At 45.0% G+C, this 15,414-nt stretch overlaps 1 protein-coding gene across 1 annotated transcript; it reads right to left on the bottom strand.

Moving 5' to 3' along the window:
* Positions 1–827: 827 nt before the first annotated feature.
* On the bottom strand, positions 828–15,308 carry ccdc66 (coiled-coil domain containing 66). Its single transcript, XM_087800981.1, has 25 exons — positions 15,164–15,308; positions 11,877–11,935; positions 11,482–11,810; positions 11,251–11,428; positions 10,951–11,185; positions 10,791–10,885; positions 10,223–10,301; positions 9,402–9,460; positions 9,007–9,335; positions 8,776–8,953; positions 8,476–8,710; positions 8,316–8,410; positions 6,777–6,826; positions 6,090–6,176; positions 4,701–4,835; positions 4,461–4,645; positions 4,225–4,309; positions 3,641–3,796; positions 3,366–3,465; positions 3,122–3,311; positions 2,919–3,066; positions 2,804–2,850; positions 2,589–2,740; positions 2,409–2,506; positions 828–955 (listed from the first exon to the last, which is right to left on the bottom strand). Exons 1-25 carry the CDS (start codon positions 15,172–15,174, stop codon positions 905–907), a joined length of 3,366 nt encoding a protein of 1,121 aa, XP_087657107.1. The 5' UTR covers positions 15,175–15,308; the 3' UTR covers positions 828–904.
* Between the last annotated feature and the right edge of the window lie 106 nt (positions 15,309–15,414).

Genomic DNA, 15,414 nt, shown 5'->3' on the forward strand with positions numbered 1-15,414 from the left:
AAAGGTTCTAATCCCTGTTCCTCCTTTCATGATGGTTCTAATCCCTGCTCTTCCTCTCATGAAGGTTCTAATCCCTGCTCCTCCTCTCATGAAGGTTCTAATCCCTGCTCCTCCCATGAAGGTTCTAATCCCTGCTCTTCCTCTCATGAAGGTTCTAATCCCTGTTCCTCCTCTCATGAAGGTTCTAATCCCTGCTCCTCCTCTCATGAAGGTTCTAATCCCTGTTCCTCCTCTCATGAAGGTTCTAATCCCTGCTCCTCCTCTCATAAAGGTTCTAATCCCTGCTCCTCCTCTCATGAGACCAGTATCTCCTCGAACCAGACAAACTCTTTTCCAGGACTGCTCAGGTCAGGTATGACGTCACAAACTAAATCATGTTTATATTTCTTCACAGCGTTGATTTCAAAAAAACAAAATGGCTGATTGAGTGACACGTGTTCTCCAGGGAAAGGGGCGGGGCCTGTACCTGCGGAGGCGGAGCCGATTAGCACCTGAGCAGAAGTTCGACTTCCCTCTGCTGTCGTCGTGGGAGTACGGATGGAGGCTCGGTACGTTGAGACGGTCGTCGTGACCTCGCAGTGGTCAGCACCGGGTCGGTAAACGAGCTGCACTCTCCACAGGTGACTTCACGTTGGACTACAGACCGCCATCTTGTCCTCGCTCCTCGGTGGTGAAGAACACCTTCTACAGTCGCAATGGAGTCTTCAACAGCTGAGGTCTCGCCAGCAGAGGGCGCTCTCTCGGAAGTTTATTTAAAAACACGCGTGTGCAGAGGTTCACGAGAACATTCAGTAGTAATCATTTGAAGCGATTAACTGATCGTGATCATTAAATACATCAATAATCCTAGAGTTGCTGCTTCATGTTCTGCCGTCAGTCACTCTATTGCGTCACGATGACGTCATCACGGCGGGCTCAGGTCAGACTCCAGCTCTCGCCGTTTCTGCAGCAAACCCTGCAGACACAGGTGTAGAGGTCAGAGATCACCACCAGGGGGCGCCAATGTACATTTAGTTTGTGTTGTGACGTCAATGTTTAGTTTTTAAATCTTTAGATTTTATTAAAAACTTGATGGAAATATTTGTCTTTGTTTACTTTTGTTTGAAATGAACCAAAGTAGGAATTAATTAACGAATTAAAGTCATTTTTAAACAAATATTTGTCTCAATGTGTGTGTGTTTGTGCGTGTGTGTTTTTCTGCGTGTGTGTTTCTGCATCTGTGTGTAAGTGCGTTTCTGCATCCGTGTGTGTGTGCGTTTCTGCATCCGTGTGTGTGTGCGTTTCTGCATCCGTGTGTGTGTGTGCGTTTCTGCATCTGTGTGGTGTGTTTCTGCACCCGTGTTTGTGTTTCTGCATCCGTGTGCGTTTCTGCATCCGTGTGTGTGTGTGTGTGTGTGTGTGTGCGTTTCTGCATCTGTGTGGTGTGTTTCTGCATCCGTGTGTGTGTGTGTGTGTGTGTGTGTGTGCGTGCGTTTCTGCATCTGTGTGGTGTGTTTCTGCACCCGTGTTTGTGTTTCTGCATCCGTGTGCGTTTCTGCATCCGTGTGTGTGTGTGTGTGTGTGTGTGTGTGCGTTTCTGCATCTGTGTGTGTGCGTTTCTGCATCCGTGTGTGTGTGTTTCTGCATCCGTGTGTGTGTGTGTTTCTGCATCCGTGTGTGTGTGTGCGTTTCTGCATCTGTGTGGTGTGTTTCTGCACCCGTGTTTGTGTTTCTGCATCTGTGTTTGTGTTTCTGCATCCGTGTGCGTTTCTGCATCCGTGTGTGTGTGTGTGTGAGTTTCTGCATCTGTGTGTGTGCGTTTCTGCATCCGTGTGTGTGTGTGTGTGTGCGTTTCTGCATCTGTGTGTGTGCGTTTCTGCATCCGTGTGTGTGTGTGTGTGCGTTTCTGCATCCGTGTGTGTGTGTGTGCGTTTCTGCATCCGTGTGTGTGTGTGTGTGTGTGCGTTTCTGCATCCGTGTGTGTGCGTGTTTCTGCATCTGTGTGTAATCGGTTTCTGCGTGTGTGTGTGTTTCTGCACCCGTGTTTGTGTTTCTGCATCCGTGTGTGTGTGTGCGTGCGTTTCTGCGTGTGTGCATTTCTGCATCCGTGCATTTCTGCATCCGTGTGTGTGTGTGCGTGCGTTTCTGCATCTTTGTTTGTGTTTCTGCATCCGTATGTGTGTGTGTGCTTTTCTGCATCTGTGTGTGTGCGTTTCTGCGTGTGTGTGCGTTTGGGTGTTTCTGCATTTGTGCATTCTCTGTGAGTGTGCGTGTGTGTGTTGTGTTGTTTGTCTCCATGTCTGTAAGAGCGTGTCTGTGTGTGTGAGTGTGCGTCTTTCTTCCTGTGTATGCGTCTGTGTGTGTGTGCAAAATTGTGAGTGTGTGTTCGTGCATGCATGCATGCGTGTGTGTTAGTGTGTGTGCGTTACCTGTCTGAGTTGTGCGAGGCCTCTCAGGATCTCCTGCTTGTGTTGAGAGTACGAGTCGTAGAGAGTTTGTGTTTCAACGACTTCATGAGCAGCTTTTTCTGAAGATCAATTAATAATTAATTATTAAAATCACAAAAGAACCTTATCTTCGTCACAATAACACAAAGGTGTGAGTCTCACCTGTGCAGGTGTGTTGTGGCTCCAGAGGCTCCAGACGACACACCTCGTCAGTGCGAACGTACGGCACGAACTCCAGGACGGGGAGCTGAGGACGAGACGTCTGCTGCACCTGAGACACACCTGGGAGCGACGGAAGCGTCGGAGTGCGCCCCCTGCAGGAGGAAACACTCACTGTCACTCATGTTGCTACGACGACAGGGAGAACCAACACTGACCTGTCCAGACTGACCGTCGCCGACAACATCGGACCTCTCGACTCGCCCTGCAGACACACACGTGAGAAAACAAACACACTCACACCACCAGACCCACAATTAAACACACACAGACCTTGCTCTGCAGGCGAGGCTCGTGGGGGACCCGGGTCTTCTCCTGCAGGGCGATCAGGTGGTTCTGCCTCTTCACGCGACTCTCCTGCCGGACCTTCTGCAGCGCCGCAGGGTAACGCTCCGACGCCGGGACGAAGCGTCGACTGGGCCTGGAGGTCACCTCAGGGTCAGCGACACTCGGGGTCAAAAGGTCAAGTTCCTTACCTCTGAGTGTTCCACTCGGGTCTGGTCTTGTCCATCCGGGTCCGGGCGAAGGCCTCGTACTCGTCCCCCCCGCTCGTGCACGCGCTCGTGCACACGTTCTCCTTCCCGGACCTGACGGGTCGAGCTCGGCCGGAGCGTTGAGGAGACGACGCTCCTGGAGGTTTTCCTTCTGCGGGCGGCGGATCCGAGTCTGGATCAGAACACGAGTCGGTGACTGGAGTGGCTCCGGAGAGAAGAGACTCACCTGTCTGCACCGCCGTGTCCTTGAACTCTGACCCCTTCACCTCCGAACACTCTGTCCTGGTGACATCACTGTGACTCCGCCCACTGTCATCCTGCTCCTCCTGAACACACACACACACACATATACATATATATATATATATATATATATAAACATACACGTATAAACACACACACACACATAAACACAAATTATATATATATATATATATATATATATATATACATACACGTATAAACACACACACACGAGCATGTTTCACGCTCTCACATCACCTCCTGATCCTTGTGCGTCTCCTCCTCGTACTGCGTCTGCAGAGCTGCTCTCTCCAGCCTCAGCCTCTCCTCCTCCTGCTCCTCCTCCGCTCTCCTCTTCTCCTCCTCCCTCTGCTTCTGCTGCCTCTTCTCCTCCACCTGAGCCTCGATCGCTCGCTGGCACAAGTTGATCAAACACACAAACGCACATTACATGCAAGAACACGCACTAGTAAACATGTAAACGCACACACACAAGTAAAAACACACTCATTTAAACACACAAGCAAACACACACACAGAAGTAAAAACACACTTATTTAAACACACACAGACAAGTAAACACAAACACACACACTCATGTAAACACAAGTAAAATCACAAACAAGTAAACACACACTCATGTAAACACACACACAGACAAGTAAACACAGACACACACATGTAAACACACGTAAAAACACACTCATGTAAACATTCATAAAAACACACACACATAAGTAAACGCACACACATAAGTAAACGCACACACACAATATACTAGGCTTTCGCTTCATGAACTAGATCAACAGGAGATGATTGACAGCTCCTCCTCCTCCTCATACCTGTTGCTCCTGCTGCTTCATCTTCCTCTTCTCTCTCTCCTCCACCTGGACGGGGTCCAGCAGCGCCGTCATGCTCCTCAGGTAACTGCAACATCCAGGTGTGAGACATCAGGTCCTCGTGCGTGTCTCCTCACCTGCTCCTGACCCTGAGGTCAAGTGCGTGTCTCCTCACCTGCTCCTGAGGACAAGTGCGTGTCTCACCTGCTCCTGACCCTGAGGTCAAGTGCGTGTCTCACCTGGTCCTGACCTTGAGGTCAACACTGTCCACGCCGCAGCTGCTGCTGGCGTCCCACAGGGACAGACTGGATGTGGGCTCCCAGCCTGGCTCCGACACACTAGGGGGCGCCAGAGAGGTGGACACGGCGGGAAGCCTGCGCTGCACCGAGTCGAAGTGCGACGCCCAGAGGTCGTGGTCTTCGGTCTGGACGACAAACAGCGGCTCAGCACGAGCGGGACGTGGCCGAGACGTGACCCACCTGACTCTGGATCAGCTTCTCTCTGCGGCGTCGTTCTCGGGTCTCTTCTCTCTGAAGGTCCAGCTCCTGCAGCCAGCACCTCCTCTGCTCCTCCCTCCTCTGCTCCTGCAGACGCTCCTCCATCAACGACACCTCCTGTCAATCATGGACCGTTGATCATTGACGCCCTCAATGATGTCACAACAAAATCATCTAAAAATGTTGTTTACTTGAACATATTTTAACTTGTATTCACTTTATTTCAATGAAATTAATAAAATGGAATTTATCTGAATATTGAATTGATTTCAGTATTTTTGTAAATTGAAAGGTTGAATTTGTTTTTATTGAATCATTGAATTTTTAACAAAATCAATTATTTTCATAATTAATTATTGTTTTATTCCAACAATTCCACATTTTTGGCCTTTTAAATTCAACGTAAACAAGTTTGGTTTAATAATGCGTCAGATTGAATTGAAAAGACTTCGATTTAAAAGAAAATGTCATTTGGAAAAAAACAAATGTTTTAGTTTTTATTGAAATGAGAATATCGACAATTTGAAAAACAAAACAAAATTTAAAGTAACTAAGCAAGCACGTCAGTCAGTCAGTAAATAAAGTTAGTAACTTAGTAAGTACGCAAGTAAGTAAGTAAGTTAGTAAGTTAGTAAGTAAGTAAGTAAGTTAGTAACTTAGTAACTTAGTAAGTACGTAAGTAAGTAAGTTAGTAACTTAGTAAGTATGCAAGTAAGTAAGTTAGTAAGTTTGTAAGTAAGTACGTTAGTAAGTTAGTAAGTAAGTAAGTACGTACGTAAGTACGTTAGTAACTTAGTAAGTAAGTACATACGCAAGTACGTTAGTAAGTTAGTAACTTAGTAAGTAAGTACGTACGTAAGTACGTTAGTAAGTTAGTAAGTTAGTAAGTAAGTACGTACGTAAGTACGTTAGTAAGTTAGTAACTTAGTAAGTAAGTGCGTACGTACGTAAGTTAGTAACTTCAGTAAGTACGTAAGTAAGTAAGTAAGTACGTAAGTAAGTAAGTAAGTAAGTACGTAAGTAAGTTAGTAACTTAGTAAGTAAGTACGTACGTATGTAAGTAAGTAAGTTAGTAAGTAAGTAAGTTAGTAAGTAAGTAAGTAAGTTAGTAAGTAAGTAAGTAAGCAAGTACGTAAGTAAGTTAGTAAGTAAGTGAGTAAGTAAGTACGTAAGTAAGTTAGTAACTTAGTAAGTAAGTACGTACATACGTACGTATGTAAGTAAGTAAGTTAGTAAGTTAGTAAGTAAGTAAGTTAGTAAGTTAGTAAGTACGTACGTAAGTAAGCAAGTTAGTAACTAAGTAAGTAATAATGTCCGAAAGTGCTGAGTCGTGGTTGGATTTGACAGAAAGTAATAAAGTATTAAATTTACCCCAATCTGGAAAACAGATCTGGAAGCTGCCGGCAGATCTTTGGAGGATCGTGGAGCCGTCAGGACCACGTCTGTGCAGTTCTGAGCCTGAACAACAAACAACAACAATCAACACACACACACACACACACACACACACACACACACACACACACACACGCTCAAAACATCTCAACAACAAACACGGACGACAAATTCAACAAGCAAATTTCTAAAATGTTTACAGTTCAGGACTCGGAGCTAAAACTTTACAGATTACATGTCATTTGTCATGAATATCAACAAATGAATGAATGTATAATAACATAACATTGATATTATGCTGCGTGTTTTCACCAGTTTAAGTTCTACTGAACTCAGAAAACAACCTGTTTTTATCCCATCATGGAATCTATTGACATCAGAACATTGAATTATTTTTTAAAGGTTGAATTTAGTTCATGTTTAATAATTATATTAAAATAATTGATTTTTATATTGAATTAAATAAATGTAAAAGATATGGCATTTAAAAAAAAAAGTATTTTAAATGATTGGAATAAGAAACGCTCTTTTTTTATTGAATTGTTCAAAAGGTTTCAACATTTTTATTCCGGTGACACTGACGATTCATCTCTTTCCTAATGATGTTAATTATTCAAATGTTTAAAATAATAACAGCTGTATTACAGCCACAGTGACTCTCACCTGCAGACCACCAGGAGCTGGACGATGCTGCTTCTGCAACACCTGCTCGTCTGTCAAACACAACAAACCATTGAAGGAGACAGTGATGGACTGAAGAAGACAGTGATGGACTGAAGGAGACAGCGATGGACTGAAGGAGACAGTGATGGACTGAAGGAGACAATGATGGACTGAAGGAGACAGTGATGGACTGAAGGAGACAATGATGGACTGAAGGAGACAATGATGGACTGTAGAAGACAGTGATGGACTGAAGGAGACAGTGATGGACTGAAGGAGACAGCGATGGACTGAAGGAGACAGCGATGGACTGAAGGAGACAGCGATGGTCTGAAGGAGACAGCGATGGACTGAAGGAGACAGCGATGGACTGAAGGAGACAGCGATGGACTGAAGGAGACAGCGATGGACTGAAGGAGACAGCGATGGACTGAAGGAGACAGCGATGGACTGAAGGAGACAGCGATGGACTGAAGGAGACAGCGATGGACTGAAGAAGACAGAGATGGACTGAAGGAGACAGAGATGGACTGAAGGAGACAGCGATGGACTGAAGGAGACAGCGATGGACTGAAGGAGACAGCGATGGACTGAAGGAGACAGAGATGGACTGAAGGAGACAGAGATGGACTGAAGAAGACAGCGATGGACTGAAGAAGACAGCGATGGACTGAAGGAGACAGAGATGGACTGAAGGAGACAGAGATGGACTTAAGAAGACAGCGATGGACTTAAGAAGACAGCGATGGACTGAAGGAGACAGCGATGGACTGAAGGAGACAGCGATGGACTGAAGGAGACAGAGATGGACTTAAGAAGACAGCGATGGACTTAAGAAGACAGCGATGGACTGAAGGAGACAGCGATGGACTGAAGGAGACAGCGATGGACTGAAGGAGACAGCGATGGACTGAAGGAGACAGAGATGGACTGAAGGAGACAGAGATGGACTGAAGGAGACAGAGATGGACTGAAGGAGACAGAGATGGACTGAAGGAGACAGTGATGGACTGAAGGAGACAGAGATGGACTGAAGAAGACAGAGATGGACTGAAGAAGACAGCGATGGACTGAAGGAGACAGCGATGGACTGAATGAGACAGAGATGGACTGAAGGAGACAGAGATGGACTTAAGAAGACAGTGATGGACTGAAGAAGACAACGATGGACTGAAGGAGACAGCGATGGACTGAAGGAGACAGAGATGGACTGAAGGAGACAGAGATGGACTGAAGGAGACAGAGATGGACTGAAGGAGACAGAGATGGACTGAAGGAGACAGAGATGGACTGAAGGAGACAGTGATGGACCGAAGGAGACAGAGATGGACTGAAGGAGACAGAGATGGACTGAAGGAGACAGAGATGGACTGAAGGAGACAGAGATGGACTGAAGGAGACAGAGATGGACTGAAGGAGACAGAGGTGGACTGAAGGAGACAGAGATGGACTGAAGAAGACAGAGATGGACTGAAGGACACAGTGATGGACTGAAGAAGACAGTGATGGACAGAAGCTCTAAGTAGTGGTTCTGCTCACTGAGGTCTCTCCTCCACTGGGCTCTCCTGGCGTGACTAGCTGCTCTACTGTCCGACTCTCTGTCCTGCAGCCAGTAAACCAAACGTCCAGACGCCCTGAGGAGCAGCAGCAACGTCTTTGAACATCATGTTTTTAAAGTATAAGAATGATTAAATCTCACCTGCCGTCTTTCTCCTCGAACGTGTCCTTTGCACCATCTTCCCCGAGTTCATCCACATCTTTACCTCTTTGGTCTCGTTCTTCTTCTCCTCTTTGGTCTCGTTCTTCTTCTCCTCCTCTTTGGTCTCGTTCTTCTTCTCCTCTTTGGTCTCGTTCTTCTTCTCCTCTTTGGTCTCGTTCTTCTTCTCCTCCGTCCTTCTTTGTCGAAGCGTCTACGTCTGGACTCTCCTCTACGACTGAATGAAGCAGTCGTGAGCGAGACAAAGGAAGTAAAGAGCAGGAGATTCAAACCATGACTCACCGTCGCCCCCCTCTGGTGGTAACGTGGCTCTTGAGCTGCAGGTCCGGACGGCGTCGAGGATCTGCTGCAGCTGCTCGTTGGTCAGATGGACCACATCGTCCGTCCCTCCTCCCGTCTCCTCGATGGATCCACTCTTCTCTTTGGCTGACCCGCCGTGTTTGAGTCGCGTGGACTTCGACTGTACAAACGTGGATGGTAACCAGAACCCTGAGCAGAACCTTGAACCAGTACCTTTGGTTGAGCTGCAGGTTGATCTTGAGTCCTGGGTGTTCTGATCGGTTTACTTTCTACAGTGTTGATGCCTTTCCTCCCCGGATCGATCTGCTGGTCTCGGCGTCTTCCTGCCTGCGGCCGGACCGCACGTCCCACCTGGACCTTACGTCCCACCTGGACCTCACGTCCCACCTGGACCGCACGTCCCACCTGGACCGCACGTCCCACCTGGACCTCACGTCCCACCTGGACCTCCTCCAGACATGACGGCTGCCTGGAGCCGAGGACGCTCCCGGCTCTGGACCTGGACCTGAGAGATCCTACCTTGACTGGATTCTTCTTGACATCTGCTCAGGAGGAGAAACACGAGTCATTATCAACACAGAAACCTTCACACGACGCTCGACGATGACCTTGACTTAGGATGATCAACTTGGGTTTCCCGTTTTCAAGTTCGAACAACAAGCCGTCTCTGGGAAAACAAATGACAAACCATTAGACAGACAAAGAATATATTAAAATAATTAAACTACAGTTAATATAAAGTGCAGCAACTGTTAGTGAGTGAAATTAATCACTTTTTATATATTTTTATATCACTTTAATATATTTATTTTAAGTATGTTTGTATTTTCCTCTTCCCTCTTTCACTGAAGATCTAGAACCATCAACAAACAACAACAATCAACACACACACACACACACACACACACACACACACACACACACACACACGCTCAAAACATCTCAACAACAAACACGGACGACAAATTCAACAAGCAAATTTCTAAAATGTTTACAGTTCAGGACTCGGAGCTAAAACTTTACAGATTACATGTCATTTGTCATGAATATCAACAAATGAATGAATGTATAATAACATAACATTGATATTATGCTGCGTGTTTTCACCAGTTTAAGTTCTACTGAACTCAGAAAACAACCTGTTTTTATCCCATCATGGAATCTATTGACATCAGAACATTGAATTATTTTTTAAAGGTTGAATTTAGTTCATGTTTAATAATTATATTAAAATAATTGATTTTTATATTGAATTAAATAAATGTAAAAGATATGGCATTTAAAAAAAAAAGTATTTTAAATGATTGGAATAAGAAACGCTCTTTTTTTATTGAATTGTTCAAAAGGTTTCAACATTTTTATTCCGGTGACACTGACGATTCATCTCTTTCCTAATGATGTTAATTATTCAAATGTTTAAAATAATAACAGCTGTATTACAGCCACAGTGACTCTCACCTGCAGACCACCAGGAGCTGGACGATGCTGCTTCTGCAACACCTGCTCGTCTGTCAAACACAACAAACCATTGAAGGAGACAGTGATGGACTGAAGAAGACAGTGATGGACTGAAGGAGACAGCGATGGACTGAAGGAGACAGTGATGGACTGAAGGAGACAATGATGGACTGAAGGAGACAGTGATGGACTGAAGGAGACAGCGATGGACTGAAGGAGACAGAGATGGACTGAAGGAGACAGAGATGGACTGAAGGAGACAGAGATGGACTGAAGGAGACAGAGATGGACTGAAGGAGACAGTGATGGACCGAAGGAGACAGAGATGGACTGAAGGAGACAGAGATGGACTGAAGGAGACAGAGATGGACTGAAGGAGACAGAGATGGACTGAAGGAGACAGAGATGGACTGAAGGAGACAGAGGTGGACTGAAGGAGACAGAGATGGACTGAAGAAGACAGAGATGGACTGAAGGACACAGTGATGGACTGAAGAAGACAGTGATGGACAGAAGCTCTAAGTAGTGGTTCTGCTCACTGAGGTCTCTCCTCCACTGGGCTCTCCTGGCGTGACTAGCTGCTCTACTGTCCGACTCTCTGTCCTGCAGCCAGTAAACCAAACGTCCAGACGCCCTGAGGAGCAGCAGCAACGTCTTTGAACATCATGTTTTTAAAGTATAAGAATGATTAAATCTCACCTGCCGTCTTTCTCCTCGAACGTGTCCTTTGCACCATCTTCCCCGAGTTCATCCACATCTTTACCTCTTTGGTCTCGTTCTTCTTCTCCTCTTTGGTCTCGTTCTTCTTCTCCTCCTCTTTGGTCTCGTTCTTCTTCTCCTCTTTGGTCTCGTTCTTCTTCTCCTCTTTGGTCTCGTTCTTCTTCTCCTCCGTCCTTCTTTGTCGAAGCGTCTACGTCTGGACTCTCCTCTACGACTGAATGAAGCAGTCGTGAGCGAGACAAAGGAAGTAAAGAGCAGGAGATTCAAACCATGACTCACCGTCGCCCCCCTCTGGTGGTAACGTGGCTCTTGAGCTGCAGGTCCGGACGGCGTCGAGGATCTGCTGCAGCTGCTCGTTGGTCAGATGGACCACATCGTCCGTCCCTCCTCCCGTCTCCTCGATGGATCCACTCTTCTCTTTGGCTGACCCGCCGTGTTTGAGTCGCGTGGACTTCGACTGTACAAACGTGGATGGTAACCAGAACCCTGAGCAGAACCTTGAACCAGTACCTTTGGTTGAGCTGCAGGTTGATCTTGAGTCCTGGGTGTTCTGATCGGTTTACTTTCTACAGTGTTGATGCCTTTCCTCCCCGGATCGATCTGCTGGTCTCGGCGTCTTCCTGCCTGCGGCCGGACCGCACGTCCCACCTGGACCTTACGTCCCACCTGGACCTCACGTCCCACCTGGACCGCACGTCCCACCTGGACCGCACGTCCCACCTGGACCTCACGTCCCACCTGGACCTCCTCCAGACATGACGGCTGCCTGGAGCCGAGGACGCTCCCGGCTCTGGACCTGGACCTGAGAGATCCTACCTTGACTGGATTCTTCTTGACATCTGCTCAGGAGGAGAAACACGAGTCATTATCAACACAGAAACCTTCACACGACGCTCGACGATGACCTTGACTTAGGATGATCAACTTGGGTTTCCCGTTTTCAAGTTCGAACAACAAGCCGTCTCTGGGAAAACAAATGACAAACCATTAGACAGACAAAGAATATATTAAAATAATTAAACTACAGTTAATATAAAGTGCAGCAACTGTTAGTGAGTGAAATTAATCACTTTTTATATATTTTTATATCACTTTAATATATTTATTTTAAGTATGTTTGTATTTTCCTCTTCCCTCTTTCACTGAAGATCTAGAACCATCTGAACATCCGCTGTGTTCACCGTTCAACTGCGTTCGCTTGTTTTTTACGTCACCACTTGTCTCACATGTTTTTTTGGACCTGCAGATTTCCTGGTCGAGTCCGACGAACTATGTTTACTGACATTTACTGTCACTTGTGACACTAATTTCATGCATTAATCAATTTAAGGAGTAAGTGTGCTGGCTCCATCCATCCATCCATCTTTCTAGCTCTCTATCTATTTCAATTATTTTATACAACGTATACTTATACATATAACACAACTTGTTTTGCATGTTTGGATAAAGGAAGTGACTCAGTGAGGATCCTGTTCCTGGACTTTTCTAGTGTCTTTTACACCATCCAGTCCACTCTGTTGCAGGACAAACTGACACAGATGCATGTGGACCCTGGTCTGGTCTCCTGGATTTCGGACTATCTTACTGATCGACCACAGTATTTCAGGCTGAAGGACTTCACGTCTGACACTGTGGTGTGCAGTACAGGAGCACCTCAGGGGACAGTACTGGCCCCTCTCCTCTATACCATCTATAACTCAGAGCCAAGTCTGGTCCAGAAGTGTGTTGACGACACTGCCATTGTTGGATGCATCAGGGACAACAGCGAGGACGAGTACAGGAGTCCGATACGTGACTTTGTGGACTGGAGTGAGAGGAACCACCTGCAGCTGAACACCTCAAAGACCAAGGAGCTGGTCTTGGACTTCGGGAGGTCCAGGACAAAGCCACGTCCAGTGTCCATCAGAGGTGTTGAGGTGGAGATAGTCGACAACTATAAGTACCTCAGTGTGTGTCTGGACAGTAAACTGGTCCTGCAACACAGACCATGTGTATAGGAAAGTTCAGAGTAGACTGTACTTTCTGAGGCTCTGATCATTTAACATCTGCAAGAAGCTCCTCTGCATGTTCTACCAGTCTGTGGTGGCCAGTATTGAATGCTGTGGTGTGTTGGGGTGGGAATGTGTCCAAGTGTCAACAGGTTGATCAGGATCTGGGTCTGTGTCTGAAGCTGGACTCACTGGTGACAGTTGCTGAGAGGAGATTTCTGGACAAACCAATGTCCATCATAATGATGACATCATCCTCTGAACACTGTCATCAGTGAACAGAGAAGCAGATGGAGCACGAATGCTCCTCCCATGATGCAACACTAATAGACTCAAGGACTCATTCATTCCTTGTGGTATTAGATTGTACAATTCTGAGTTTTGGGGCAAGAGTGAAGTAAAATTATCTTGACGTCCTGTTCTATGTTAATCTTTGTAAAGCAAGTAAGTAATTTTTATTTGTATAGCGCTTTTCCAGACCAGGGTCACAAAGCGCTTAAACAATCAAAACAATATTCAATAAAGTATATACTTTAAAGATCAAGATAAAACTGATAACACAACAGGAGTTCCAGAAAATCAAGGAAAAGCCTAAACAAATAGAAACGTCTTAAGATGTTTCTTAAAGGAGTCAGTAGATCCATCAAGCGCAAAGAGAGAAGAAGATCATTCCAAAGCTTAGGAGCAACAGTCTGGAAGGATTTCTCTCCTCTGGTCCTGAACCGTGTGCGTGGAACCATCAGTAGATTCTGATCCACAGACCTCAGAGCCCAAGCTGGGGTGTAAGTCTGGATCAGATCAGTGATGTAAGGAGGAGCCTGACCATGAATAGATCTGAAAGTAAGAACCAGAATTTTAAAGTTGATCCTGAAAGAAACTGGAAGCCAGTGAAGAGTTTTAAGGATCGGAGAAATGTGAGTTCTTCAATGTGTCCAAGAGGAGTGTCAACAGGTTGGAGAGACAGGCTGGTTCTGAGGTTGAAGCTGGACTCACTGGTGAAAGTTGCTGAGAGATCACTGAACAAACTACTGTCAATCATGGATGATGACATCATCCTCTGAACACTGTCATCAGTGAGCACAGAAGCAGATGGAGCACCAATGCTCCTCCCATGATGCAACATTAATAGACTCAGAGACTCATTCATTCCTCGTGCTATTAGACTTTATAACTCAGTGGGTTTGAGGACAGGAGTGGCGGGAAATTATCTTGAAATTCTGTTCTATGTGAATCTTTGTATCCTTTGTCTTCGTTATTTGTCTTTTGATCTATGTTCTTTATCTTTAGACTTAGATTGTGTGATCTTGTTACTTCTTTTTATTTTTCTTTGTTCTTGTTCTTGTTCTTATTTTTATTGTTTTTATGTATTTATTTTATTTTTAGAATAATCGTCTGTATTGCTGTGTCTAATTGGAAAAACAATTTCCCGAAGAAGACCTCCTGAAGGATCAATAAAGTTCTATCCATTTATCTATATATATATATGTGTATAAAGGTTTGTACATGTATATATTCACTCAAGTACAAGTTGTTTATATATACACAGTATAAATATTTAAACAACTTATGGTGTGTTTATTCAATCAGGACTATTCATTTGCTTTTTCTATGCATATTTTTAGAGCCATTTTTTTTACTTGAACGTTCATTTTTTGATAAACAATGATTTACATCATTATTACATAATTCAACTATTTCATCCGTTTCTTTGTTAAACAAGCTTTTTAAAATTGAGTAAATATTCAGCAGGTTATGACATTTCAAAAGTCGGGTTCAACTCAAAGGTCACACCTCAAATATTGACCTCCATTGACCTAGTATTGAGGAGGTTGAGCATAAATGAGTGTATTTTCACAGGTTATAATTGTCCATAACTTAATATTTATCACAGGAAAATGATACTTTTATCACTGGATTTGTCTTTTGGATGATAGTGGTTTCACTAAAATATATTAACCTTTAAAATGTTTCACACAAACCTAGTTATTTAGTAAAACGATTTCAAACTTGAGCAGTTTTACACTGGGGTGACACAATACATTATAAAGGCAAGTGAGAGACGCGTTAGCTTTTCTACTGATCAGGACTATTGATCTAAATCTATAACTAATAACCTCCTCACGATTGATCCAGTTATTTAATAACAAATCATCGCAGCGTGTTGTGTTAGCATAGCTAGCTTAGCCACTGCAGAACTCACTTACCCGAGATTCATGCCGAGATGAAATCAAAGAGACGCGTCGCCTTGTTCGGTTTAAAACGTCAGGAACATTAAAACGATATTTATCATGTTTTCTGACGTGAACGAGGATTAATGTCACACCTGAGCAGGTGGAGCGTCTCGCGCTATCAGCGGCAGCAGAACCCGCTAGTTGCTGACAGCGACCCTAAGCTGCGCGCTCATTGGTCAGTTCTTATTTCGTTACGGATCGAACAACCAATCAGATCCTTTCAC

Source organism: Callionymus lyra, chromosome 10, assembly GCF_982586985.1.
Source record: "Callionymus lyra chromosome 10, fCalLyr1.hap1.1, whole genome shotgun sequence".
Lineage (NCBI taxonomy): Eukaryota > Metazoa > Chordata > Actinopteri > Syngnathiformes > Callionymidae > Callionymus > Callionymus lyra.